The sequence below is a fragment of the Eulemur rufifrons genome, chromosome 29 (assembly GCF_041146395.1).
Source record: "Eulemur rufifrons isolate Redbay chromosome 29, OSU_ERuf_1, whole genome shotgun sequence".
Taxonomy (NCBI): Eukaryota; Metazoa; Chordata; class Mammalia; order Primates; family Lemuridae; genus Eulemur; species Eulemur rufifrons.
The window spans coordinates 44,530,928-44,557,928 of record NC_091011.1 but is presented as its reverse complement, the minus strand read 5'-3'; the positions used below and the strand labels follow the sequence as shown (position 1 = coordinate 44,557,928).

Sequence of the window (27,001 nt, the reverse complement as noted above, 5' to 3'; positions counted from 1 at the left end):
TATTTTTAGGGAGTGTATGTTATGAAATTCCTAACCAAGCCATGTCCCTTTTTATCTTTGAGTATATGCTACATCAAATTGGATAGCTTTCTTTTTATTGGCAAAATTTGTTTTTTCTATCAAGAACAAGGAAGAACTGAATATGGTCATTTTATTGCCGATGTGATGGAGGCTAACTACTCAAGAGATTTCTTTTTAAATGAGGAAATATGTGGGGTTTTCCCCCTAAGCACCACATTCATTGATGGTTTCAAAACAGTATTTCAGAGAAGCCAGCTTCCTGGGTTGTGAATAGCATCTCTGAATAATTGAGCATTCATAGGGCACATGATATGATGCTCACTGAAATCGTGACTAAAATAACTCCAGTCCTGATGTGAGGAAAGTGTTTTTTGATAAACAACATGTTCCTGTTTATTACTTTAAGTCAGTGGTCTTAAACTGTTGGTGGTTCTCAATTTTTCAGCAAAACATTTTCACCCAAATGCCAGACCGTCGTCATGACAAGTGCCTTTGAAAAACTTTGTTGCTAAATTGACTGCCTTAATTTAATGTCCCAAAGAAATAATTCAACATGGAGGCTATACCTTCAAAACAAACAAATAAATGAAGATAGATAGCCTTTATATATCAGCTTTTATAACAAAATAATAATGTCATGTCCCTCAGAAAATAGCCAAAGGTTGTTGACCTTTTCTATTTATTTTTTTACCTTTTTATTTTTTTTCAGCCTCCATAGAAAGTTAGAATGGGGGAAAACAACAACAACAACGAAAAACACCCCAGCACCACCACCTCAACAACAATACAGTCTTTGGGGACACTTAGCTTTGCCTGAATCAATTTGTGGGCTTTATTATGTATCTAATCATTGAAGCAAACAAACTTCCTCCTTTAACCAGGCCAAAGAAACTACAATGTACAATTTGTGCCAAGAAAACAGACACTCATAATTTTCAGGTGTGACAACACTTCCAAGAATTTTAAGATTTTCCTACGTTCCATTGCTACAGGAGAATTGAAAATGCAAGAGTAAAAATTAGAGAGTTGGGGTAATTTAGGTGAATATTTACTGAGAAAGTCATATCTAGAAGGGGAAAATGGAAGTAAGTCTGACTGTGCCCGTATGCCTAACAGCTGCACATAAAAAATATGCCTGAGGCTTAGGGGTAACCTGGTAGTGCACATCTAGTTTTCTGCATGGGCACTGAGTGGAGCCCTGAGGACATGTGAGCTAATCCTGTCTTGTCTGTCTTCTCAGCAAGACCTGGCAAGGCAGCAATACAATCATGTGCTTTCAGGGAACACTAAGTTTTAGGGAAAGTACTTTTGGGGTCACATGCAGTTATTTAAGACCTGACGGTGTAACAAATCTACCCATTTTAATGAGAAAGATTTTTATTGGTAAATGAAGTTTTCAAGTATTCCAAAACTGATTTGATATCACATTCTTCATAAAAGCCAGTTAAACAGCACTTTGATGCCTCATGATGTCCAAATTTAGGGTCCACATTCATTGTTCAGCTGAGATCACTAAGACACTTAGAATGTGGCAAGTGGTTGAAATGATGGGCTCAGAGTTTCCATGGCCTGGGTGCAAATTGGCCTGTTAGAGCTCACAGTAAAGAGCCTTGTGGAACACAGTGCCAACCAGGAGTTTCCCCTTGTACACTGAGGCCACTGTGCTGCCTTGCAACACTGTGCCATTGTCTGCGTAAACCACTGTCACTTTGGGTTCTTCTGTTAAAATGTTCTGGACTCGAAGCACCTATGAAAGAAATAACGATAAGTTAACATGTTTTTAAAAGTCACGAAAGACAACTTTAAGCATAGGGTCCTTTCTCCGTGAGAAGCCATATTATCTCATGTAATTAGATAAATGATATTTTGACCCAAAATTACATTGAACACACCTGTTTCCTCATTTGTGAATTGATGGGTTTTGATTATGTGGTCGTCAACAGAGATAGAGAGCACACAGACCTACAAGGGCCGGGTAGGAAATGTAAGTGGGATTGTAGTCAAGGCAGAGGGGAAGCTGTCACTCAGCAACAGCCAAATTGTTGCCATATTGTAATCAAGGTCATTTTTTGTGTATTTTCAGATAAACCAGGAATTTGGATGTTTACACTTATTTCCTCGTTTTTAAATGCAAGTAATCAAAGAAAAAAGTATGGCCTCCCAAAATCCCATATCTCTATACCACACTCGTCCATTCTTCTGAACTTAAGGTCTCATCTCTAAATGTGTAAGATTTTATGAGTTCAGTTTCCTTCACTTAGTTGAGAAATTTGATTGTATCATTAGCAACATTGTAGGATCGTGGTAAGCTGACCATAAGAAACAGCCAATATTTAGTCATTCTGGCTGACAAAAATAGCAATTTCATATGATTCAATCTAATATAAAGAGCACTACACTGAACTGAGGCAGGAGACCTGAGTCCCAACCTGGATCTTCCACTTACCATTTGTTTCTCACCTGTAGAATGAGACGAGTGGGACTAGATTATCTCCAGATTCCCTCTGAACTCTAACTTTCTATTACTAAGCCTTTATGATAAAAAACAGTGACTTGAAAACAGGATACCTACATCACAAAAACACCAAATGTGGCAGAGTAGGAAGGCCAGTGCATGGATATAAAAGGGGCAATAGGAATATTCAAAACGAACACTCATACACTGCTGGTGGGACTGCAAACTAGTACCACCTATGTGGAAAGTAATATGTAGATACCTCAAAGAGCTACATCTGATCCAGCAATCCCATTACTGGGCATCTACCCAAAAGAACAAAAGACATTCTATAAAAAAAAAACAAAAACATCTGCGCTCGAATGTTTATAGCAGCACAATTCACAATTGAAAAGATGTGGAAATAACTCAAGTGTCCATCAATACATGAGTGGATTAATAAAATGCGGTATATGTATACCATGGAGTTCTACTCAGTCACAAAAACAATGGTGATCTAGCACCTCTTGTATTATCGTGGATAAAGCTGGAACCCATTCTACTAAGTGAAGTATCACAAGAATGGAAAAACAACCACCACATGTACTCACCATCAAACTGGTATTAACTGATCAACACTTAAGTGCACGTATACTAATAACATTCACTGGGTGTTGGGCAGGTGAGAGTGGGGAGGAGGGGATGGGTATATACACATCTAATAGGTGTGGTGCGCACCATCTGGGGGATGGACACACCTGAAGCTCTGACTCAGGTGGGGCAAGGGCAATATACGTAACCTAAACATTTGTACCCCCATAATATGCTGAAATTAAAAAAAAAAATGACCTCTTTAAAAACAGCTGGTACCAAAGACAGATGTCTTAGGAAATTGCCATAGCATTAACATGTAGTAGTTACTTACAGGGAAATAGTTGATGGTGCACCTTGGCTTAACTAAGCTTCTTGTTAATAAAACTAAATCACTCTTCTATGGGGCAGAGCATTAGATAATGAATTGTTACTACTTTTTGCTATTCCTTAGCAGATCCATCATTAGAAAGAAGTATTTTTTTTCCAGAACGACAAACCAAGTTCATGCTATGGCAAATGATCCAAGTTCACCAAATGAGCTAACAAGCAAGAACAAATTAGAATCCAACATTCTGCTCAGTTCTAATAGTGAATAATACTCCACGGCATACATCTCTTCAATTCTATTAAACATACCATGCAGCAATACTAATTGCTAAAAACTAGCAAAAAGCACAAAGGATTGTCATTACACATGATCACAATTGTTCCTGTAAGCCTAGAGATAAAAATGTACGAGAACCATAATGTTATGGGAAATATATATTTGATTTTTTTAATGCAAAAGATATGGGCTTTTTTCTGTTGAGTGGGTGAGACTGAGTCTCAAAACTAAGCTTTAAAAACACAGCAGTAGACAAATATGTCAAAATGATACCATGTATTTGATGTAAATAACAAGTCTAATTAGTACATACTGAAAACTCAAAATAGAAAATACCCCGTAAGTCATAGTAAATGTTCAAATGCCTGTAGCAAAGCGGGTTTCAAGATATCTACACTCAAATGTTTATAGCAGCACAATTCACAATTGCAAAGATGTGGAAACAACTCAAGTGCCCATAAATGCATGAGTGGATTAATAAAATGTGGTATATGTATACCATGGAGTATACTCAGCCATAAACAAAATGGTGAACTAATACCTCTTGTATTAACCTGGATGGAACTGGAGCATATTCTTCTAAGTGAAGTACCACAAGAATGGAAAAACAAACAGCACATGTACTCACCATTAAATTGGAATTAATCAAGCAACACTAATGTGCACATATGGGAAATAACATTCATCGGAAATCAAGCAGGTGGGAGGAGGGAGGAGGGGATAGGTAAATTCACGCCTAATGGATACAATGCACACTATCTGGGGGATGGGCACACTTTGACTCAAATCGTACAAAAGCAGTTTATGGAACCAAAATGTTTGTACCCCTGTCATATTCTGAAATAATAAAAAGAAAGAAAACCAAATCCTTATTTGCACTGCCAAAATGGTTCACTGAATAAAGACCGTGGACCAAAACGGGAGTGTTTGAGTATTATGACTAAGATGGAAGAAGAGATCTTCTAAGCCAAAATAATCCCAGCAAGTAATTCATCTCCCCATTCTGCAGGGGAGCTCTAGAGAGGCTAGACCCACATGCCTACATCACAAAATGTGCTCTAGGACTGGTCCATTGCACTGATTTGTCCATATATTGACACACAGGGAGTGGGATTTCAACAGAAAGCCAGGTGACACACAAATGATTAAACCATAGCAGTGAGGCATATGTTTTTTAAAAGGGTGTGGATTCCCAAGTTAGAGAAACTCACTATTGAAATAAAGACATGGACCCCTGTGCAGTGCCGGGTCTCCTCACCCTGGCCCTCCAGGCCGGCTCTCCCCTCTGCCGACTTGAACAGAAGCCTCCTTTGAAGTGGCTCCCTTGGCTCTCTGCTGCCAGCAGCAGCAGCAGCAAGGATGGGAAGACTGAGAGGGAGGCGGGGTATTTACTCTCCAGGCTTCCTCCCTATGAGGTTGCTGCTAGTTGGCTACCTGTCTCAACCAGAGGCCAGGTTCCTCTCAGACAACCCTCTCCACACACCACTGTCTCCTTGTTCTGGCTTGTGGTAGCCATTTCCTGCCCCGCTGGCCAGCACCGAGTACTGCATTATCCTCTGTTGCTTTGCCCTCACTCTGCCCATACCTTTGCGTAGAATCCCTCTATTAAACTCCCCTCAAACTACCAATTTAAATGTGCCATCTGTTTCCTGCCTAGACTCTGACTAAAACACCTCCAAAAGCCCTCTTTATCCTGATCATGTGGACCATCTACCCATGCCCTCCCTTTTATTTGCACATATGATTGAGAATTATGTTTTCAACTAATAAATAGTAGCTGGGAATAAAGTCACCGATCAAGTTCATTTTTTAAACTAACCTCAGATGCAGGAGGATTCTCTGAGTCATAATAGAAGATTCTCATGCCATTGGGATGGCATCCAACCCAAAGGTCCCCTGTCACTGGATCCACGGATATGTTATCCACCAGTGTGTCAAAGTCGAGGGACTTCCAAGATTAAAAACAAGGAGAGAAGAAAAGACAGAAAGTTAAACACAATTGCGATGGATCAATAGGTCAGACAAAACTATCCTGTAGTCCTTGGTCACCACACTGCCGTTTCCAGGGACACAACGATTCTGTCCCATTTCAATAGGGCTCAAAAAAATTCCTCTGGCCTTCCATCTCTGCTAGCATTTTGTCAGTTTCCAGGACAGCTGGGGTAGGATGAAGATACAGAAAGCCAAAAAAGACTGTTAAAAGTCAGATGAAATCATTTGGACTCACATCTGTGCATGAACCTAAAGCTGAAAAAAAAAAAAGTTTTAAGTACAGCATAAAACAGTTCCTTCTAAAATGGCATGTGCAAATGATATTTTTATAAGCATTCAAAAAACAACAAGGAAATGCAGATTAATTTCTGATGAGAACATCAATGAATGGGGACTCTTTACTGGCTAATCATAGGCTGTGCAGCCCTAGAAGAAATGATCACCCGGGGTCTAATTTTTGCCTTGGAGTTGACAAAAGTTTGTTCTTTCGCTTCCTGATGTTATTTAACTCCCTGCTCTTCTGCTGTTTATTCTCTAAATATAAGTTGCAAGCGTGTGATGACTGCACAGATTGCTGTCGAGGCTTTGTAGTAGGATCATAAATAATACCCATGATTCTTAATTCCACCATTCATCATCTTGGCTGCTGTCTACCGGGGAGAAATCCCATCTATTTGTTCACCTGTAACTCTCAGCCGGAGAAACAATATCCACCAGGTACCTTAGTGCCCAGAGACCCTGTAAATAACTGGTGGTGACTCCCTGCAAAGGCCAGAGCGTGGGCGGGCAGCTGCATCGAGGGACGCTGCCCCGCGCTTCCTACTCAAAATGAGAGCTGCCCTCGCAGGCCCACGAGGGATTAGAGGGCTCAAGCGTCAAGGCAGAGCCTCATCTCACCTTCCTGCAGAACCATCACTCCTTCTTGCCCTGGAAACAGGCAAGGTAGCCGAAGGAGGCAGCTGAGCACGCACCCCCTGGTCAGAATCAGCTCCAGGTTTCCTCCATCCCCTCCCCTCCCCACCCCTCGCCCGCATCCATCCCGGAGTCAGCACGCTGCTCTGATGCATTCATTTCTTTAAATGAGGAACATGTTTGTCTCAGCGCTCTGCTATTATCTTTGGAAAGGGTACAGCCATAGCGGATGAAACCCACTAAGCTGACAGTTGGGGGTGGGAGTGGGAGAAGGACATGGAAGCCTGAGGTCCCATCCCTTCAACACGCAATTATTGAGCTCCTACGTGTGCTCTGCAAGAGCTCAGCACCCAGAGAATGCTGAGTACCCGGCAGACACCGTGCCTGCAGAGGAAGAGCTGATGGTCCAGCAGGAAGCCTGTTCTGAGTCCAGAAACGAACTCTTGCCTTGCAAATAAGTAATTCGTAGCCACGCTGACTCACTGCAAGGCACGTGTGTATCACATCTCACCCTCCCACAGATCCAAGTGGAAAGTTTTGTATTCCTTAAGCAGGGCAACTTAATAAATTATTCTTTTTGAGAAAAATTGTATTCTCTGTTAGCAAATATCCCAATTTTTAAAGAATTGAAATTCATCAAAGTGTGGCTAATCTATTAGCTAAGTCTTGGGATCTTTTTTGGAGGGAGGACAATTATTTTTTATTGCAGTAAAATGTATACAACATAAAGTTTGTCATTTAACTATTTTTAAGTGTACAACTCAGTGGCATTAAGTACATTCACAATGTTGTGCAACCATCAGCACTATCTATCTCCAGAACCTTTAATCATCCCAAGCATAAACCCTGCACCCATTAACCAATAACTCCCTATTCCTCTTCCCCCGAGTCCCTGGTAACCACCATGCTATCTTCTGTTCCTATAAGTTTATTTGCCTATTCTAGGGTCTTCATGTAAGTGGAATCATGCAGTATTTGTCTTTTTGTGTCTGGCTTATTTCATTTGGCACAATATTTTCAAGGTTCGTCCATGTTGTAGCATGTATCAGAACTTCATTCCTTTTTAAGGTTGAAAAATACTCCATTCTATGTTTATAACCATATTTTGGCAGAACATAAACCCATCCATATCTCATCACAAATTATAAGATTAGCCTCAGCTACTTCATCAAATTACTTGGCACTCCCAGGAATTAATTAAGTGGTATTAGTTAATACTATCCTTCAAAAGAAAGAATAAAATTCTAGTTGAGACGTAGCCTCTACTGAGTTGTTATGATGGGAGACAGGCATGACCTGTTGCCAGGACTGGGACCCAAACCTGAACTAAGCCTCACCTTCCAAATCTTGCCTTGGTGGGAGCAGAGCCCCAGCGTTCTGTCCCGAATGTATATTGAACCGGGTTCTATTCTTATAAAATTCTTTAACTTTCAATTTACGGAAGCATCACTTGTTAAAACCACAGTTTGTTTTTATTCCCTCAGCCAGTATGAGTTTGTGAAATTCCATTTTACTTCAGCTAATACCAAACTCCCTGCCAATGCTTTTTAATGTCAAACACAATGTTACATTTGATGTTGCTTCAAGATAATTTTCTCTGAGTGGAGCCCCTCATGACAGTAGCTCAGATGTGCTGATGGGAACAGTCATTCAATTGGGAGGGACAGTGCTTCCTGCTGTGGGCGGGGATGGCAGGAGAGCACTGTCTTGTTGTTTTTCCACGGTGGGGGGCTGCCTTCATTATGTTCCTCTTTGTTCTTAGTCTCTCTTCCCCCTCCTTCGTGTTTTTAACCCAAACCTTCAGACTGGACCGGAACTTGCGGGAGAAGAAGAGGAACCCCTGAAGCACGCCCAACCCCGCCACGCAATTTAACAAGTATTTGTCAAGAGTGCCGACTAGCTGTTGAGGACTGTTCCAGGAACAAATACAAAAGAAAACTTGTCCTTGTGGAGCTTACACCCTAGCGGAGGAGTCAGATAACAAAGATGAAAAATAAAATGTATAGTATGTTGGTAATACATGCTGAAAGGAAAAATAGAGCCATAAAGGAGACAGGAAATATGTGGGGTGTGGGGGGCAGAGCTTTGAGTTGAGATTAGGTGGTGAGGGAAGGCCTCACTGAGGCAGGGCCATGCCTGGGGAGCCCCAGGAACACCCAGAGGCAGGAGAGGCAGGAGAGGCTGGGCAGGGGTGCAATGGCTGGAGAAAAAGGCAGAGGGGTGATGGTGGCCAGATACCACAGCAGCCACCCTGAGCACGTGGGCTTTACACGTATTGTGGAGAGCAGTTCTGTGTTAAATACATGTTGAGACTATTTCTTGGCTATTCTATCAACATGGAGGGAAAAGAGAGAGAGAAAAAGGAGGGAGGAAGGGTGGAAGAGGGGAAGGAAAAAAGGGAGGAAGATAGGGAGGAAGGGAGGGAGGATCTGGAAACACATCACCAAGCTTAAAATTGACTAGAGCAGAAAGAATCAAAGTTTCATAGGTGAAATGTGTGGTTTGCTGTTCACTCTGCAGTTGAGTCAAAGTGAACAGCAAACACATAACCAGGCTGATGACTCTTAATAAAGCAGTGAAAAATTGGTTCTCACCCACTCCAATTAGACAATCCTTTTTTCCTCACATTTAATTTCACAAATCAATTAGAATCTAATTATCACTCTGCAAACTTATAGTGTTAATACATCTTACCTTCAATGGAGTTAAAGTCCAATTAGCATGCTTTTCATACACATGAATCTTATGAGCCAGCAATTCAGCTATATAGACATACCTTCAAAGAAGAAAGAGCTACATCAAAGTACTTGAAGTAATGCAATTCAAAAGGTTACAGTGAAGTTGTAATAACTCTTCCTAGGGAAGAACTTTGCTGAGGAACTGGGAAATGAAACCCATCTCAAAGTACACTAAATTCTGAAAGAATTCAGTGAGTTTACAGTGCACAGAGGGGTTTAATCTCTGAAAAGTTATTTCTGAAGGGGGAACCCTAGTTGTCCCTGATCAGTATGGAAGTATGTGTGCAACACCACACACCACATACTAGATCTGTGGGTGGTCTAAGCACTGTGCATCTCAAAAGAAAAAGAGAAATTACTGCTTAATTATCTCCTCTTTTTGAAGACCAGGAGATCCTATGAATAGGTGAAAGCTGTTCATGTTGCTTTTTCTAAATATATGTCACTAACTCTCTGAAGTCCTTGATGACACTAGATGAGGGAGGATATGAATGGATGGATATACAGACTTATGTATGCACTGATGCCACCCAAAGTGCGGTCCCCAGACCAGTACTGGCCCGTAAGTTGTTTGTTGTAGGGCCACCCCTAAATAATACCAGAAGTCAACTACATCACTAAGCACACTGCTTAGTTAACCTGACTTTTTATTTCATAGTAAGACCTTCTTGACGAAGGAAGCAGTGCCTTGATTTACATTTAGGGGCAAGCGCCTTATCTTGTCATAAATCAGCACTATTGGTATATACACCTGCATGCTATTAATCTCATTATACACTCAAAAATCTTCCCTCAAAACAAAGCTACTTAATAATACTAAATCTTTATCACATCTTCCCCTTTTGAAATGTACTTTTCCCCCCAAAAGAAAGTGAAACCACTATGCCTTCACAAAATAAAAATTTTTGATTTGATAACTTTTACCCCCTGAAAAATTAAGATATTTTACATTTTTTCCTAATTTCATCTCACTAGGATAACATGTTAAAATGTACAACATGACTTAGGAAAGGAATGTGTTCCTAAAGACATCTCATGAGAATCTGAGTAAATCCGTTACATCTTAAAGAGTTTCCATACTTGCCATCAGGTGAAACGTTGATTCCATTAGCAAAATCAAATCCTTCTGCCACCACTCTAGCTTCATCTGGAGTATAGTAAACAACGAAGGACCAAGATAAACCCAAATATAACTCCCAGGAGCGTAAGTAGGGGTCGACAAAATAGTGATCATTTGTGGCATAAAAGTGCTCAGGTCCCACAGCGACAATATCATTCACACTGCAATTAAAACATACATGCATAATACATACAGGTGAAGGTATTGAACGTGATAGGATTATGCATTGTCATCATGACTGTCTATTCCTAAAATCAAGATATGGGACAGAGCCTTCACTCTGGCTGTAATGGCACAGAATTAATATGACATCAGTACTACCAAGACAATCCTCAAAGACAATAACTGGTCTAAGAAATCCTAAGAGGTTATTATAGCACTGTAACATAAAAGTCCTATTAGCTGGCTCCTTAAAAGTAGTGTTATGGGGGGTATGTGTGTGTGTGTGTGCATGTGCGTGTGTTTATGTGTGTGTGTGTGTGTGTGTGTGTGTGTAGATATACTATAATTCAGTGGGCTTTAAATTAGGGCAGAAATCATTATCAGGGCAAAATGTATCTGTGCTCACATAGAACTGACTCCCTATAAGTCCCAGGCATCATAAGGCAACAGAAAAAACACTGAACGGGCAGCCTGGAGCCTTGTATTTTAGTTAAAGCTCGGCTGCTATTAACTGTGTGATCTAGGGAAAATCAATCCTTTCACATGTCGGGGTCTCCGTTTCTTTATCTGTGAAAGGAGGATGATGGACTGGTCTATCCTCCAGACTTAAGGTTTTGTGATTCTAAACGGAATAAAATGTCCGGGAACAAGAATGATCAGAAACGTATGATACGGCTTTTTTTCTTCCTGATTAGGATTCTCTCTCTGTTACTGAAAATGTTAAGATATATGAGCCTATTTTTCTGCTTTAATAGGTACAATAGTGAACATATAAGTGAGTTATTCTTTGCTGATTGAGGTGACAGAAGTTCCCCAGGGCCATGGTCTTGGAGAAAATGATCTCTGTTCTATTGCAGAGGGCGTAATGGCAAGGGCTTCAGCTCTGATGCAGTTCTGAGCTCTTGGGCAAGTTAGACAAGCGTGCAAAGCCTCAGTTTTCTCTCCTGTAAAAAGAGGTTAAATAATTTTCCCAAAGTCACATAGCTCGTTAGTAGAAGACTAAGGGTCAGAATCTTAATTTGTGGATTTGCGGTGGGAATGACAATGAGACGATGCCTGGTGTGTGCTGTGCAGGGAGCCTGCCACTCAATAAATCCTCAATCAGTGGTGGTCCCTCTCACCACATGAAAAAATGTCTAGGAATTTAGGATTAGTCTGGACAGACTCCAGACATAAATCTGCAAGTTGGCTTTACTTTCTCTTTTTTGAAACTAAATTTCTGAAATTAACATGCATTACTGTTGTTTCTCTGTTCTTCATAGAAAAGAGCAGAGTGGAATGAATGGTTTAGAGTAATAGCTTTGAAATCTGATGGACTCCATTTGAATACTGACACTGCTTGCTATCGTCACAATGTGGGGCCACAGCATGTCATTAAACTTTGAACCTCTTCTCTGAACCTCAGTTTTCTCTCTATACCTTGAAAGGCTGAGGTAAGAATAAAAAGGAATAATTAACGTAAAGGCTTTGGCATCATGCCTAGCACACAGTAAATGACCACTAACAATAGTTGCGATATTATTATAATGACAGGCTTAAATTATAATAAATTTAGGAATGGGCACATTAATGTTATTAACAACCATAAAATCCAAAGCAAAAAATACGCATGGCTAATCCTTGGGTTCAGAGAGCAGAATTCTACTTAACTGTGGCGGTTACTTTCAGTCTTGTTCTATGCTGCCAAAGACCAATATTTTGCAACTGGCCCAGAAAGAAAATCCTCCAACCCCAGGAAAGTGGACAAAATGGAGAATTTCCAAGATGAAATGGCAAAGCAAAATCAGTTTTCACTATTTAGTAGTGGTGTGGAGCACAAACTCTGGACTTAAGCTACCGGGATTAGAATTCCAGCCATTCCATTTACTGATGGGGTCATCTGGGCCAATTTAACAAATCTCCAGTCTCAATTTCTTTTTAAAACTACAATGGATATAATAATAAAACACAATGAAGACAGAAGTCAAGAAATAATTTGTTTAAATTGGTTAGTGCAGCACCTGACTTATAGGTAAAGCTCATTAAGTTGTTATTGTTACTACTATTATCATTCTTAGCCCAGCTTCTTCATTCTACGCACTTTTCCCTACTTTAGATCTTGGTATTCTTCCCATTCTCCAAACACTCAGTGACCTCATTCTCTCCCCAAAATACATTTGTTGAATGAATACATGAATAAACTCTTCCACCAAGAGCTGTTCTCTGAATTTTCATCCATCCTAGGGGTGAAGAAGAAGACCTGGGCTGTAGTTCCCAGTTGGCCTCAATTTCGCCACAATCTCAGTTTCCTCATCTTCAAAGCACCAGGTAAGAAAGGAGAGGAAGGAGCACTGATAACACAGAGTGCACACTGCGTGCCAAGCACTTCGCTAGGCACCTGCGAAGAGTACAAGTCTGGATTTACAAATGCGGAGGCAGTCAACTGTGCTACATAAATTATACAAATAGAGGTTGGGATTCTAGAACTTCATAATAATTAGGAGGTAAAGATTGTTTTGGGCCGGGCATGGTGGCTCACGCCTGTAATCCTAGCACTCTGGGAGGCCGAGGCGGGAGGATTGCTCGAGGTCAAGAGTTCGAGACCAGCCTGAGCAAGAGTGAGACCCTGTCTCTACTGAAAAATAGAAATAAATTATCTGGACAACTAAAAATATATATATATATATATAAAATTAGCTGGGCATGGTGGCGCATGCCTGTAGTCCCAGCGACTCTGGAGGCTGAGGCAGGAGGATTGCTTGAGCCCAGGAGTTTGAGGTTGCTGTGAGCTAGGCTGATACCACGGCACTCTAGCCCAGGCAACAGAGTGAGACTCTGTCTAAAAAAAAAAAAAAAAAAAAAGATTGTTTTGGAAGACAGTGTCAGGTTGCTGTCCTAAATCCATCTCTAGATTCATAAGCCAAATCTTCGCAGGGAGCAAGCAGGGAAGTTGACTTTACTTTGGGTTAACTGAGATTGGGGATCCTTGGGTGTTTTCTTTCTCCATATGTTATATGGTCAAGGAGCCTAGAATGGAGCTGAGTGTTACCACAGATCTGCTTTTACCTAAATGCAACCAAAAAGGGTGGAGGTAGTACAGGAAGAGACGTCTTAGATGCACTAGATTTTGGATAGTCTGTTAGATAAGTGTTCCTAATTCACAGAAACATCTACAATTATGTTTTTTGAAATAAAAATGAAAATAAATAAATTAGCTCAAGCTGTGGAGTTTGTCTATGAAGCCTGTTTGGCTTTGAAATACTAACTCTGGTTTTGAAGAAGAGCAGAGTTTTTGTTTTTTGTTTTGTTTTGTTTTCTTTAGTAAAAGCTTGAATAGAGATTCTGAGGCCAGAAGCCGGGAGCCAGCATTCAACCAGCCTGGTAAATGAGGGCAAAGAGAATGGGCCTTCTCTGAAGGGCTTGAGTCCTCAAAATGTTCTGCAGAAGGACACTGGAGGAGTTTGCAGTCATTAGAAAGGAAAGCTGAACAGCCATACCCACCCTGGCCAAAAGGAAACACTAGAACGCCAGTGCTATTAAAGGAAAATATTAATAGAAATATGATATAGTTCAGTACTTAGGCAGAAGTTTGTGTCTGATGGTTTTCAGATGCAAAAGTGATTTTTCTTCTTCTTGAAATTTAAACAGCTCTACTGTGGTCTTGAAATTCGGATGGTTCACCACCAGCAGGTACACGGCATTATCTGAGAGGAGATTAAAAACAAAAATTGAAACATTAACTGAGCTCTCAGCTGTCAGCCCTCTCTCCAAAAAGTAATTTCAACCCACCTCCAGCTAGTACTTAGGATGTCAGGCAGATGGAATATTTTCATCTCTTTGTAGAGAGAAGCATTTGTGATTGCTTCTTTTCCAAAGAAAAGTGGCTCAAGGAAGAACCAGTGACAGTCTCTAAAAACTCAAAACTCCACTGGGGGAAAAAACCCTCAACTTAAGAATGAGCATCACTGTCACTAAAATTCTAAAGAGCTTGTTAAGATTTCTAGTTCAAATGGTCTCCCAGAAATGCAGAGTTGAGATAAAAAGGTTAAAAGATGTGGGAAGTCCCAATAGGAGAAGTTGTGCTCAGGTATAATTTATACTGTGTAAGATGATAAATTCCATAAGAAGCACTTGTGAAAGATAGTAGCAAATAGAAATAGCTTCTGTGAGGCAGTGGGATTTGGGGACATGAAGGAGACTAGTCTAAGTGGTCAAGAAGGTGTGATCAGAGTTGGTGAGTGAAGTTAGATTATGGTCTTTTCCTTAAGAAGCAGGAAGTCTTTGGAAATCACTGACAGATCAAATTGGTATTTAAAGGAAATAATGCAAAGCTTAGCAGGTTCAACTGAGGAGATATGAACAGAGAAGCCAGCTAAGATGCTTTTCATTAACCCATTCAACAAACCAGTGTTTATCCTAGTTGGTGTTAAATGCTACAAAGAAACAATGCAAGATATAGAGAGTAATGAGATGTTTTCTTCATGGAAGTCACGGATGTTCTCTCTAATGAGGGGATGTTAGAGCAAAGATCTACATGAAATAAGAGAGCAAACTATGTGGCCATCTGAGGAAAGAGCATTCCAGGCTGAGGGAAGAAGGCATGCAAAGTGATGAATGGGTGCACAGATGGAGAGACCATTGCAAGGGATATGTAAAAGTCACATGTGGGAAGATGAAAGGATGGAAAATCATTTTTCAATATTTTGCATTTAAAGTGGCTGTAGGAGAGGAACCCAGATAGAAGCATCTGTATAGTAAGAACCTCCAGTAATGGAAGTGAAGGGCTAATGAAAAAAAGAATAATTATACCCCATATTTGGGGATGTCCTCCTAGAAAGCAGACACCATGACACTGGTCTGAAATTTCTGAAATAGAGAAAATAAAGAGAAAGTAAAACATGGAACCTTTGGGGGCATGCTCAGAGAATTGGCAATGAGTGACAAAACAATGAACGGGGGAGAAAACCTGCAGCAGGATCAGAACCAGAACAGATAAGCATGTTGCAATATCAGGGAAGAGCTAGTTTTGTGAAGGAGAAAATGAGGTGAAGGGAGAAAGGAAGGAGAGGGAGGAAGGGAAGAGAGAGGAGGTTTTCTAATAAGGGCATCACTGATGACTTTCAAGGCAGCAATTTTAGCTACCCACGTGGGGAAAGTCCAAAAAAAGGACTGAATGAGGGATTGTCTTCTGGCAAAATGCAGGCAACAGGTATAGGCACAGTTCTAAACCCCAGCCTTACATTTTTATCACCTGGACAACTTTTAACAAGTACTGCCACCAGGCCTCCCTCAGACCAACTGAATTGAAATCTCTGGGGCTAGGGGCTGGGCATTGAGTCTTTTTAAAATCCCAGGTGCTTCTGTGTGCAACAGGGGCTTAGAATTAACATCGCAAACAAAGAAATGACAGCAATAGAGGAGAAGAAATAGGCTGAAGGCTGAAAGGATGGGAACAACAAGTTTTGTTGAAAAGTATCACAATGTGGAGAAGCAGGTTGAACACAGAACACAGGAAGAGGGAGGCATTGAGGTGATGGGGCCAGGAAAGAGCTGACCGTGGTGACTTTCTGTCACTGGATCCATTGGTAGCAGACGCCTTAGGTTAGAAAAATCTCTTTCTGGAAATGCCTGAACCTTTAAAATTGCTTAAAATAGAAAACTTTTAATGATTAGGTCTGAATATTATTATTATAGTAATTATAAGGATAATGTGAATGTTAGTATTTTACAAAATTAGGTTCTTTACAAATCTTAAATATTTTAGCATTCTTGAGTATTTAAGTGGTTTTAATATTATATTTAATTAACATAGGGGGTAAATTTAAAACCCAGAATAAGAACATTATTCATGATTATGCTTTGGTTGGATCAGAAAAAAAAAATTCATTCATTGGCATGCTTTTTCTGTTTTTTTTTTTTTTAAAAAACATGGTTTTGTTTAAACAGTAAATGCTGTTACCTTCATCTGTGAATGTGCTAATCCCATGAGGGTTAAATGAAGATAAATCAAAGTTACTTCCAGTGATCTCCAATTCCAACACTGTTGGATGTTTTTCATTCAGGTCCATCAGAAGTATTTTTCCAGGCTTATCAGGTTCAAAACTCTTTATTCCAGGATATTTGAATCCCTTATAAAACATGAAGGAGAAAAAGCAGGCACATTACAAATACTTCAAATGCTGATGGAGGTGGTGGATAGTACATGGGTTTACACTGTCTGCTCTGAACCACAGGACTGGCCACAGGGCCACATGGGAAGCCTCTTAACTGGCTTGTGCAATGGTCCCCAGGGGACTCTGGAAGCCACGTGCTCCACCAGGCCACCCCACATAAACTCTTCCATCCCCTGCAGCAAAGTCATACGTGAACCAAGCCACAACTTCCAACCTTTGAGAAAGATCAAAAATGGAAGAGCAGGCTGGGCACGGTGGCTCATGCCTGTAATCCTAGCACTCTGGAAGGCCGAGGTGGGAGGATTGCTTGAGCTCAGGAGTTCAAAACCAGCCTAAGCAAGAGCAAGGCCTCGTCTCTACTAAAAATAGAAAAATAGGCCAGACATGGTGGTGAGCGCCTATAGTCCCAGCTACTCAGGAGGCTGAGGCAGGAGGATCGCTTGAGCCCAGGAGTTTGAGGTTGCATTGAGCTATGATGATGCCACTGCTTTCTGCCAAGGGTGATAAAGTGGACCCTATCTCAAAAAAAAAAAAAAAAAAAAAAAGAAGAGCAGACCAAACGGGCAATTATTAATAATCTTTAACAATATAAGCAAGGAATACAAACAGAACATTGGTTATGGTTTTTAAACAGTTCCCTGGCAGGTCCTTGGAAGAATCTCAGGGACAGAGGCTTAGAAAAAGTCCAGTGGGGCCAAGGAACTACTCCTCCTTCAATCGGAACAACAACAAAACTGTTGTTTTATATATTGGAGACCCATATGTGATTTTGCTGCTTTAAAAAGGTTTGCAAGACACAGCTTTAGAGGATGACTAGTCCTCCATTTTCCTAAGAGAAAACTGTACTAAATAAATTAGAATAGGTAGCAGAGGTTTTTAAATGGCTAGATGAGGCTGGGCACGGTAGCTCACGCTTGTAATCCTAGCACTCTGGGAGGCCGAGGTCAGGAGTTCGAGATCAGCCTGAGCAAGAGCAAGACCCTGTCTCTACTAAAAATAGAAAGAAATTATCTGGACAGCTAAAAATGTATATAGAAAAAAAATTATCCAGGCATGGTGGCACATGCCTGTAGTCCCAGCTACTCGGGAGGCTGAGGCAGAAGGATTGCTTCAGCCCAAGAGTTTGAGGTTGCTGTGAGCTAGGCTGATGCCACAGCACTCTAGCCCAGGCAACAGAGTGAGACTCTGTCTTAAAAAAAACCAAAAACAACAACAAAAAAGAAAAAATACAAATGGCTAGATGACTTTGTTATGTTATGATCCCTAGGCCAGATGGTTGACTTCTCTTGTTTTGAGCTATCTCACCTACTATAGTGATCTACATGCAGGTGAGTTTCAACAAAAATGGTGGATTTTCTCTTCAAGGCTTGGAAATTGTAGGATGACCTATCAACAATTTTTAAATTAAAGGATTTATTTAAAAGTGTAAAAAAAGGTAACAACTGAAATGACTTGTAAGGGAATCTACATAAACATACACTTAATTCAGCAAATATTTGAGTACAACAGTTAAGTGCTTCAAGGGATAGACAGTTGAATGAGAAGCCATTCTTGAATGCATTGAGCTCACAGATGAATTGCTACAATGGAAGGTCACATAAAAAATTCAGCATAGACACAAGAACACAGATATGCATAGAACACATAGGATCATAATTATAACACTAGTGCATAGTGTTATAATTGAATCATATGACTACTCATTTCATTTGAAAGTGGGCATTGGTATACAGAAGGCCTAAGTGAAGGACTTAAACTGCCAGTCCTAGAAAATGTTCTAAAACACAGTAAGTGAAAGAAAACACTCACAGAGCTAATGAAAGCCAGTCCATTAGTCAGTATCTCCAAGTCTTCAGAGCCATGTTCTGCCAGAAAAGAGAATAGACAGTACAGATTGTTTCATATTAATATATTGCGGGAAGCTGATGATCCATTACTTCATCTCTCCTCACTTGAAAGGGGGACTATATATTAGCTCTTCTTTGATAGGTTCAGAATATTCATTCTCCCATTTATTCATTCAAATTGATTAATGTGATTTTATGGAAATTAAAAACATATTAAGATCATTAGGTGTAATTAAAATTTACACTTAATGTATTTGTTTTAAATTGATGGACTAGAACTTTATCCTCACAGCCTGAATCCTCTTATATAAAGTTCATGAAAATTCAACAAAATGTACAAAAGATATGATTATTTTAAAAGCTTGCTGTTTTTCTAAAGATACAGAGTAAACTACAAATATATATTGATAGTTAATACTTCCAAACCAATTAAACCCTTTGAAAACCATATCAGAAATATAAGCAAATTCCAAATGCTTGATTTAAAATGGGGATACATTTTTAGATGAGCAAGAACATGGCTTTATTATCAATTATAAATATCAGTAAAATATCACTATCTTCAAGTTATGATATAATAGTTATACTTTAAGTGCTTGTGAATTTTTAAAATTGCAATTAATCTAGAGACAAATGAACTACCTGATTTTTTATTTATACTCTTGGTGGAGATGTATGTTTTTCAAATACCCAGTGATACTTGATATCAATATCATATTTTTCTAGAAGAAATATTGTACCATAAGATAGCTAAACAAGTATAATATTAACTAAGTCTTCTGGTCTAGCCTTCTGAACTTTAGTCAACTGAGATAAATAATTCTAAAAAAAACCAAAAAACACTCAAAATATAACAAAAGCATGGAGCTCAGATAAGTTGTCCTCAAATAACAAAGCTGGTTGGTTGAAACCAGATGGGGAGTTGAGCCCTGGGACACTCCCTGCTGAGGGCTTACCAGCTGTGAGTCCCCTGTCCTTTTAGCTTGGCTGACAGGGCTGGTCTCCCAAGGTGGAGGCCCAATAATTACTTTCCCAGCTTCCTTTGCAGCTAGGGCTCCAGCCTGTCCTCCAGCTCTGACTAATGAGATCTAAGGGGAAATCTGCTGAGAACTTCTGGGAAAAATTTTTCCTTTCTGATATTAAAAGAGAGATGCATGAAGAGAAGCCTTGTGGTAATTACAGAGGCCTGTGAGAGGTTTTTTTTTTTTTTTTTTTTTTTGAGACAGAGTCTTGCTCTGTTGCCCAGGCTAGAGTGCCATGGCGTCAAGCTCACAGCAACCTCAGACTCCTGGGCTTAAGCAATCCTTCTGCCTCAGCCTCCCGAGTAGCTGGTACTACAGGCATGTGCCACCGTGCCCGGCTAATTTTTTTCTATATATATAATTTTAGCTGTCCAGATAATTTCTTTCTATTTTTAGTAGAGACAGGGTCTCCCCCTTGCTCAGAGCTGGTCTCGAACTCCTGACCTCCAGACGTCCTCCCGCCTCGGCCTCCCAGAGTGCTAGGATTACAGGCGTGAGCCACCGCTCCCGGCCCTGCGAGAGTTCTTTTTAAAAAAAAAAACTTTATCCTTTACTGATTGTTTTATGTCTCACTTCCTTCCATCTCCTGCCATTTCCTCAGGTTAGATTACCATGAAATCAAACATTATTCTATTATTTTTGCTCTATTGACCAAACAAAAATAAACAATTAAAACCTCCAACACCTTGGCAATACGTTGATGAAGTTGAACGTCAAACAACATGGTATTTGTAATTACTACTGACTCTATAATAAATACCCTCCTATGTTTAAAGTTTTATTTTTGGACAAAGTTAAACAGGTACATTAATCAAATAAATAGCAAGATAATATGGCAAATTCAAATGAGACACTTCTTCCTTTTACATACATACCAATGCCTTTAACTAAATTACAGTTAGGAAGTTCCACTGGTTTTACTTCTCGGAAAGCATTAAACCGTGTTCTGTGGGGGAGAAAGAAATAAAACATACATCAAACTGTTCAGAAATTATAATTACATTGCAAAGGTAAGCAGCCCACAAAAGTTCTCCTTAATTGTACTTTGTTCAACCCGAGTTAGTGGTTCCTGGCACCTGTGATTCTACCAGGTAAGGCCAGAGCAAGCCAAGTGGAGTCCTCTGGGCACAGCTAGTATTTATTTAGTGGAGGTAGATGGACACACAAAAAGGATACAAAGTGTTCAGTCCAGTGCTCTGTGCACTTTGGCAGGAGCAGGAACTATTTCATCATTTGTGAAAGGACTCCTATGTGGAAAGTTGGGTGAAATGGCAATATGGTTTCAGTTTATTCCACTGATGTTTTAGGGTTGCTGACAGATGAGCCTCCTACCCATCTGCCCAGTCTGCTTCCACAGCCTGGATGGGGCATCTGCTTTTGAAGGTAGTACTTGAAAAATGCAAGTATGTTTAGAGGATTTGTAACTTCAAAAAATCATACCCCAGACCCGCCTATAAAAAGGTATTTCACACACACAAGTGCACACACACACACACACACACATGAGCAACTTACTAAATATGAGTTCATAAACATCGTGGGCAATGTCTGCGTAAAGGGCAAAGATAAAATGAACGGATGTGAAGTTCTAGCACGCTGCCTGAGCAGAGCAAATCTATGGATGAGGCATTTGAAAGAAACAGACCACAACATGAGCACAGCCAAGAGATTTAAACGTTAACTTTTTTTTTGATAACTAGTGATACAATACAGTCATAGCAAGTTGTGATAATTATTCAAGAATTCCCTAGAAATCTTATTTGGCTACAGAGAGGCTGAGAAATTCATAACTTGCCCTACTGATAATTTGCTCTCACAGAAGGAGAAGGATGGGCTAGAGGAGAATGGACACTGGAAAAAATTCTTACTGACATGGTATAAAGTGATAGGAATTTGGGGGCAGTTGATCTTTCATTCAGACTTTTAGAGAAAATTTTGTATGTTTCTACTATCATGCCCTTGGCTGGCAATTCCACCCTCTAAGAAAGTCTGACCTAAGAAGCTAGGAATGGAGTCCACTTACCTGCTTTGCAAAAGCACCACAGTTTGTCTTGATGGTCAACCAGAGTATAGAAGCAACAGTCTAGGCACCAGAGATACAGAGATGAATGATTAGATGTGGAAGGCTTGGCCTGCCAGGAGGTTATGGTGCCTTGACTGATAGACATGACCGTAGAAAGAAGCCTTCAAAGGAAAGTTGGAATCTGCCCCAGGACCTGAGAAACTGAAACGTATCTCAAAAATGGAAATCTGACATAATCACAAAAGTTCCCGGTAAAGAAATACACGAAGTGATAGAGCAGTGGTTTACAAACTGTTCAGACTTAGACTCAGATTAGGAAAAGCATTTTCCATGGTACAAACACACACCATGCACACATGTACACATCCACATCTGAAACAAGGTTCACAAAACATTATTCACCCTCATCTAGGTGATACATGTTTAATTTTTCTATTCAATTGTGTTCCATTTATTTTAAAATATTGATAATAATCTACTAAATTGATTTTGTTACCCACCATTTGGAAAAACTCCAGTCTAGGGGAAGTGTGGTGAGTATTCACAGAATGCCCCAAGGGACTCAAAGGACAGGTACAAGATGTTAGGGGTGAAGGTCATAACCAAGGGCAATGCAACGAGTGGCATGAAAGAGATTCAAGGATGTGACATTGCTGAATGGGTCAAGACTTGTGAAAAACGCCAAGGATAGCCAAATTAGCTTTTCTTAGACTCAAAACCACATGGGAAGAATAAGGTTCATTAAATGTGATGGGTTCACAGAGGTTCACAAGATTCATTAAATGTAATGGGTTCACAGAGGACAGAGAAAGGCAGAGCTGTTTGGCTCCTATTCTAATTCAGGCTCCTCTCTCCTGGAAGATGAACTCTAACCTGAAAAAGGTAGAAAAATCACAGTTAAAAGGAGCCCAGGGTAAGCAAGGAGGCATTAAGTCAGCACCCAGTTGCTTTGGGTTCCAATTTGTGGCCCAAACAAGTCATATCTCAACAGGATAATCATTGCTACTACAGTTCACATACTCTATATTTCCTCATTTAATCCTTATGCATCTCCCCAAGGTGTTATTTCCCCTATATTACACATGACTAAGACTAAGTAGCTTTCCAAGACCACAAAATTATGAAATGGCTGAGCTGGGATTGGAGCTCAAGCATGAACGCGAAGCTTGCATTCAGTCCTCTAACCAGGCAAAATATACAGATAACACTGCTTAAAAGCTGGAAGAAGCACCTGAAGACTAATCCACCTACATTATTATGATCCGATTCATATTTTTCTACGTTATTTTCAAATTATCAGGAAATATCTTGCCAAGGGATTGATTAGGTCTAAATGTTCCAGGTCTAAGAGATAAAGTTCAATGTCTGAAATATGTCCCTGACACACAGCCTCTGAACTCTGTCCAGAAATCACACAACCTTTGGCAGTGAACTTGTCTTAGTCATATTTGTGTTGCTAAAAAGAAATATCTGAGGCTAGATAATTTGTAAAGAAAAAAGGTTTATTTGGCTCATGAGTTTGGATGGCAGGAAAGTTCAAGATTGGGCACCTGCATCTGGTGAGGGTCCCAGGCTGCTTCCACTCACGGCAAAAGGGGAGACAGTGTGTGCAGAGATCACATGGTGAGAGAGGAAGCAAGAGAGAAAGGGTGAGGTGCTGGGCTCTTTTTCATAACCGTTACAATTCACAATTTAGGAACGGGGAAGTTGCCATACAGATGCAGCGCTGCAACACTCCACAGCTGCAGGGGCGATGTCCAAGGTGGTCCCTGGATTTGTGCAGCACATCCTCCGCACGGCCACATGCAGCTGACTATGAAGAAGGGCGGGAGACTCTTGGTCCGGGGGAGTTCTCTCAGCTTCTTCTCTGTGCTGCTTCCACTTTGGGAGCTCAGGACATCCCTCCATGCATCCCTTGAATGTTCCCACTAGTTCCCTCCAGCCCAGGCCTGTATGACTTCCTGCAAACCCCCCATGGGGACAGCCTCTCTGGGAAGAAAAAGACCGTATTCACTCTGGGGATTTGGCTTGCTCCTGGTGCAGGCCTCAGGACATAATCTCTTTCCTTCTCTCCCTTGCGTAGATTCATGATCTTCTCTGGGACTCAGGTGCTTTATCTCCAAAATGAAAATAAAGGTCATTTAATGATCCTCCAGGATCTCTTGATCTGGTTCTAACGTAAGCAATGGCAGGATTTGAATGTCCTTTAGAAAGGAACATACACGTCCCCTGGGGAGTTTGTTAAATAATGTTAAACAAGATGCAATCAGAAATGTGGGGTGGGGCCTGAGATTCTGCGTGTTCAGTGAGTTCCTAGGTAACACTTGTGGAGTAGCGAGGTTTTAGGGGCTTCCAACAGTGAGTGCAATTTCCCTTCTGTCCCCCATCTGGGCTACTCCAGGAGGTCCTGCACCCATCCTCTATTAATATACATCTCTCTGTATAATCTCCTTTGGTGGCAAATAGTGCTATGATTAATGAAAACTCACAAACTGTAATTTTTACATGATTTAAAAGCCAAAATCACTAACTGCTTCTTTTTTCTAACACTTTGTGATTTCAAAATTAACAATAAAAAAAATCCACAATAATTTATGGAAACCTATCTGAAAATAAGCTTCTAATTAGCCCGTAAGATTATAGAATTTTTTTTAAAAAATAAAAAATGTTCAATTTAATTTTATTAATGTTTCACTTCAGAGTAAATAAGATAACTATTGACTAAGCCTTAGAGACTAGGATGATTATCTACCCTTTGAACTTCTGGAAAAACTTACCATGAAACTTCTGATACATTCTTAAAACACTTTTCCCCCTTTTATAGCACCTAAAAGTTTATTAAATACTTTAAAGGGAAGCAGGGAACTAACATTTACTAATAACTGTGACCCAGGCATGGTGTTAGTTGTTTCCTATGAGTGTGTATTACCGATTCCAATTTACTGAAGCAGCTAAGGTTTAGAGATGTAAAGTCATTTGTCGGATTCCATACGCAAAGACCAGACCCAGAACCCAGGACATCAAATGCCGCCTACAGGGTTCCTTCTTTCCTGGATCCGCCCCCACTGGAGCCGGGAGGCCCACCGCAGTGTGCATTAGCTCACACCTGCTCTTGTCCACACTCGGGTTTTTTGTCGCTGTCAGCATGGTCTCAAACTGAGAATCTTCAAGCCAGGAAGGTTTGCACAGGACCAGAAAGTCAAGGCGGAGAAGGAGTGTGGATTCCCTTCCCTAATTCACACAATTATCAGGGGACTCTCCCACCTTGGTTATTTGGAGTTGATTTTTTGTTTGTTTGTTTTAGCCAGATTGAGAAGTGAATCTGTACCCAAAGGACACAGATCTTCATAAAAATGAGCTTGCGTATGTTGACAACCTGGCCACTCATACCGCTGACAATTCCTTACCCATCTCACAGACCATGAGCAAGGGTAGGTTTGCAAGTGGCACATCAGAGTTGGCCAAACATTTGTGAAACCCCTGCGAGAGGTGCATCCAGCACCTGCCTGTAGATTTTCTAAGAGCCTGGACCCTACTTTCTGGGGTGAGGGTGGAGGGTGGGAGTTGGCAGGGGCAGTGGGAGGGACGGGGGCTGCCGCACAACCAAACTTACTGGTAAGAAGACCGGTGGTCCCTGAAGAGTGCCACTCCTATCCCCAGGACGGTGAGCACAAGCAGCTTCGCCATGGCGTGGGACAGTCGGACGGAGGACAGGGCGCAGGCATCCAGGGCTAGAAGAGCCCGCCTGCCCCGGAGCCGGAGCCGGAGCCCCACTTGGGCCGCCCTGGGATTGGCCCGCCCCGCCCCGCCCTCCTGGCTCGCGACTTTCAGGGCGACTCTCAGGGCTGCAGGCGGCAGGTGCACCGACCGGACCGCGCGGGCTCCCCGTCCCTGCTCCCGGCTGGGAGCTGCGCGCCTGGAGCCAGGCGCCTCATTTGGCTCCCTCAGACTTTAAAAAGAGAGAACATGGAGAACAGGTGCCTAGTTCGGTCAGGGAGGGGTGATCAAGCAAGCTGAAGGAAATAGCCGTGAGAAAGGACAGCCTAGCCTTGGTGAGTGTTCAGTTTGTGCCAACAAGGTCCTAATCCTTGTGTCTCAGAGGGATCAGTAACTTGATCATGGTGACCCAGCCAAAAAAAACGAGGAAAAGAGGACTGTGGTAGGAACCCCAAGATCTAACAGTTCTCACCATGCTACCACTTCTGACCTTACAGCTCACGCAAGTACATCATTCCCCAGTGCACTCATTTCCTCATGTGGAAAAAAACAAAGCAAGGGAGGGAGATCGGGAGTGCTCGCTGTTTAAGAACCAGCAGTCAGGGAAGGCCTCAGTGGTAAGGGGACTCCTGAGCGAAGATCCAAAGGCGGTGCCTCTGTCCAACCCTGCCCCTCTTCTCCACTGTTACTAGGAATGAAGTGTTTCCGGCTTGGCTAAAGGCCAGCCCCTTCTTTTGCTCTGGGTCCCTTTCCTTCTCCCTTTTGGTCCAAATTACAATTTCTCTCTTCTGCAATATCCATCTCTTCCTCTTTTCTGGAATATTGCCATCAGATACCAACATGCTTTAGTTATCACCCATAGTTTTTGGGGGGAAAACTGTCTTGGACCCCATATTCTAACTACTGCCCTCTTTCTCTGCTTCTCCTGAACACTTGCTTTTTACACCTTGAGCTTCTATGTGAGAAATCTGAGCACTCCACTGGAGTGTCCATGTGAAAGGCTGTGAACACAAGGAGAGGGGAAGTGGCCAGCTAGGGCCAGTCTTCTAGCCATCCCCACCAAGGAAACAGATGTGCAAATGAAGCATTCTTGGACCCTTTAGACCAGCATGGCCACCAGCTAACTACCTCTAAGGCACCGTGGTTAACACCAGGTGGAGCAGAAGTATCTACCTGGAAGAGAAGGATCATAGAATCCAAGGGAAATATCTGCAAAGAGGGGAGTGCTGATCTGTGTTCAATGTGGTTATGAGTTAAGTATGATTAAGGCAGAGAAGTAACCACTGATAACATAGTTACAATGGGTGGTTTAATAAGAGCAAATTCTACAGTTGAGTCAAAGGAACACAAGATATAATAGAATAGGTTAAGGAGAAAATGGAAGATTGGAGATATCTCCCAAAATTAGTTGCTAAGCCAAACAATCATCTAGTGTTCATAAACTATGGGTAAGGAATCTGAGTAGGGCTCAGCAGGTTGCCTGGCTGACATCCTCACTGGGATGTCTAAGAATATTTTCAAAATGTGCCCAAAACAGAACTCCTGATCCCCCTACCTCCACTTGTTTATGCCTCCAAGTTCTCCACACTTCAATAAATGGCACCACTACCATCCAGTTGCTCAGGCCCAGAATCTAGACATCTTGTTTCATCCATCTCTTCCC

The 27,001-nt window shown here is 41.2% G+C and overlaps 1 protein-coding gene across 1 annotated transcript; it reads right to left on the bottom strand.

Moving 5' to 3' along the window:
- Window positions 1-735: 735 nt before the first annotated feature.
- On the bottom strand, window positions 736-25,371 carry PON1 (paraoxonase 1). The gene is made up of 9 exons (XM_069462095.1): window positions 25,235-25,371; window positions 20,474-20,544; window positions 18,539-18,594; window positions 16,516-16,684; window positions 14,134-14,260; window positions 10,376-10,576; window positions 9,252-9,333; window positions 5,473-5,601; window positions 736-1,768 (listed from the first exon to the last, which is right to left on the bottom strand). The coding sequence occupies exons 1-9, from the start codon at window positions 25,306-25,308 to the stop codon at window positions 1,610-1,612; spliced, it is 1,068 nt and encodes a 355-aa protein (XP_069318196.1). The 5' UTR covers window positions 25,309-25,371; the 3' UTR covers window positions 736-1,609.
- Between the last annotated feature and the right edge of the window lie 1,630 nt (window positions 25,372-27,001).

What these genes read in the sequence shown, in the direction of transcription:
- PON1 (XM_069462095.1), bottom strand. Translation starts at nt 25,308, where the DNA reads ATGGCGAAGCTGCTTGTGCTCACCGTCCTGGGGATAGGAGTGGCACTC. An exon ending in GACTGGCTTTCATTAGCTCT is followed by an intron (nt 16,685 to 18,538) that starts GTGAGTGTTTTC and finishes ATGTTTTATAAG; the next exon opens with GGATTCAAATATCCTGGAAT. An exon ending in GGACTTTAACTCCATTGAAG is followed by an intron (nt 5,602 to 9,251) that starts GTAAGATGTATT and finishes TAATCTTGGAAG; the next exon opens with TCCCTCGACTTTGACACACT.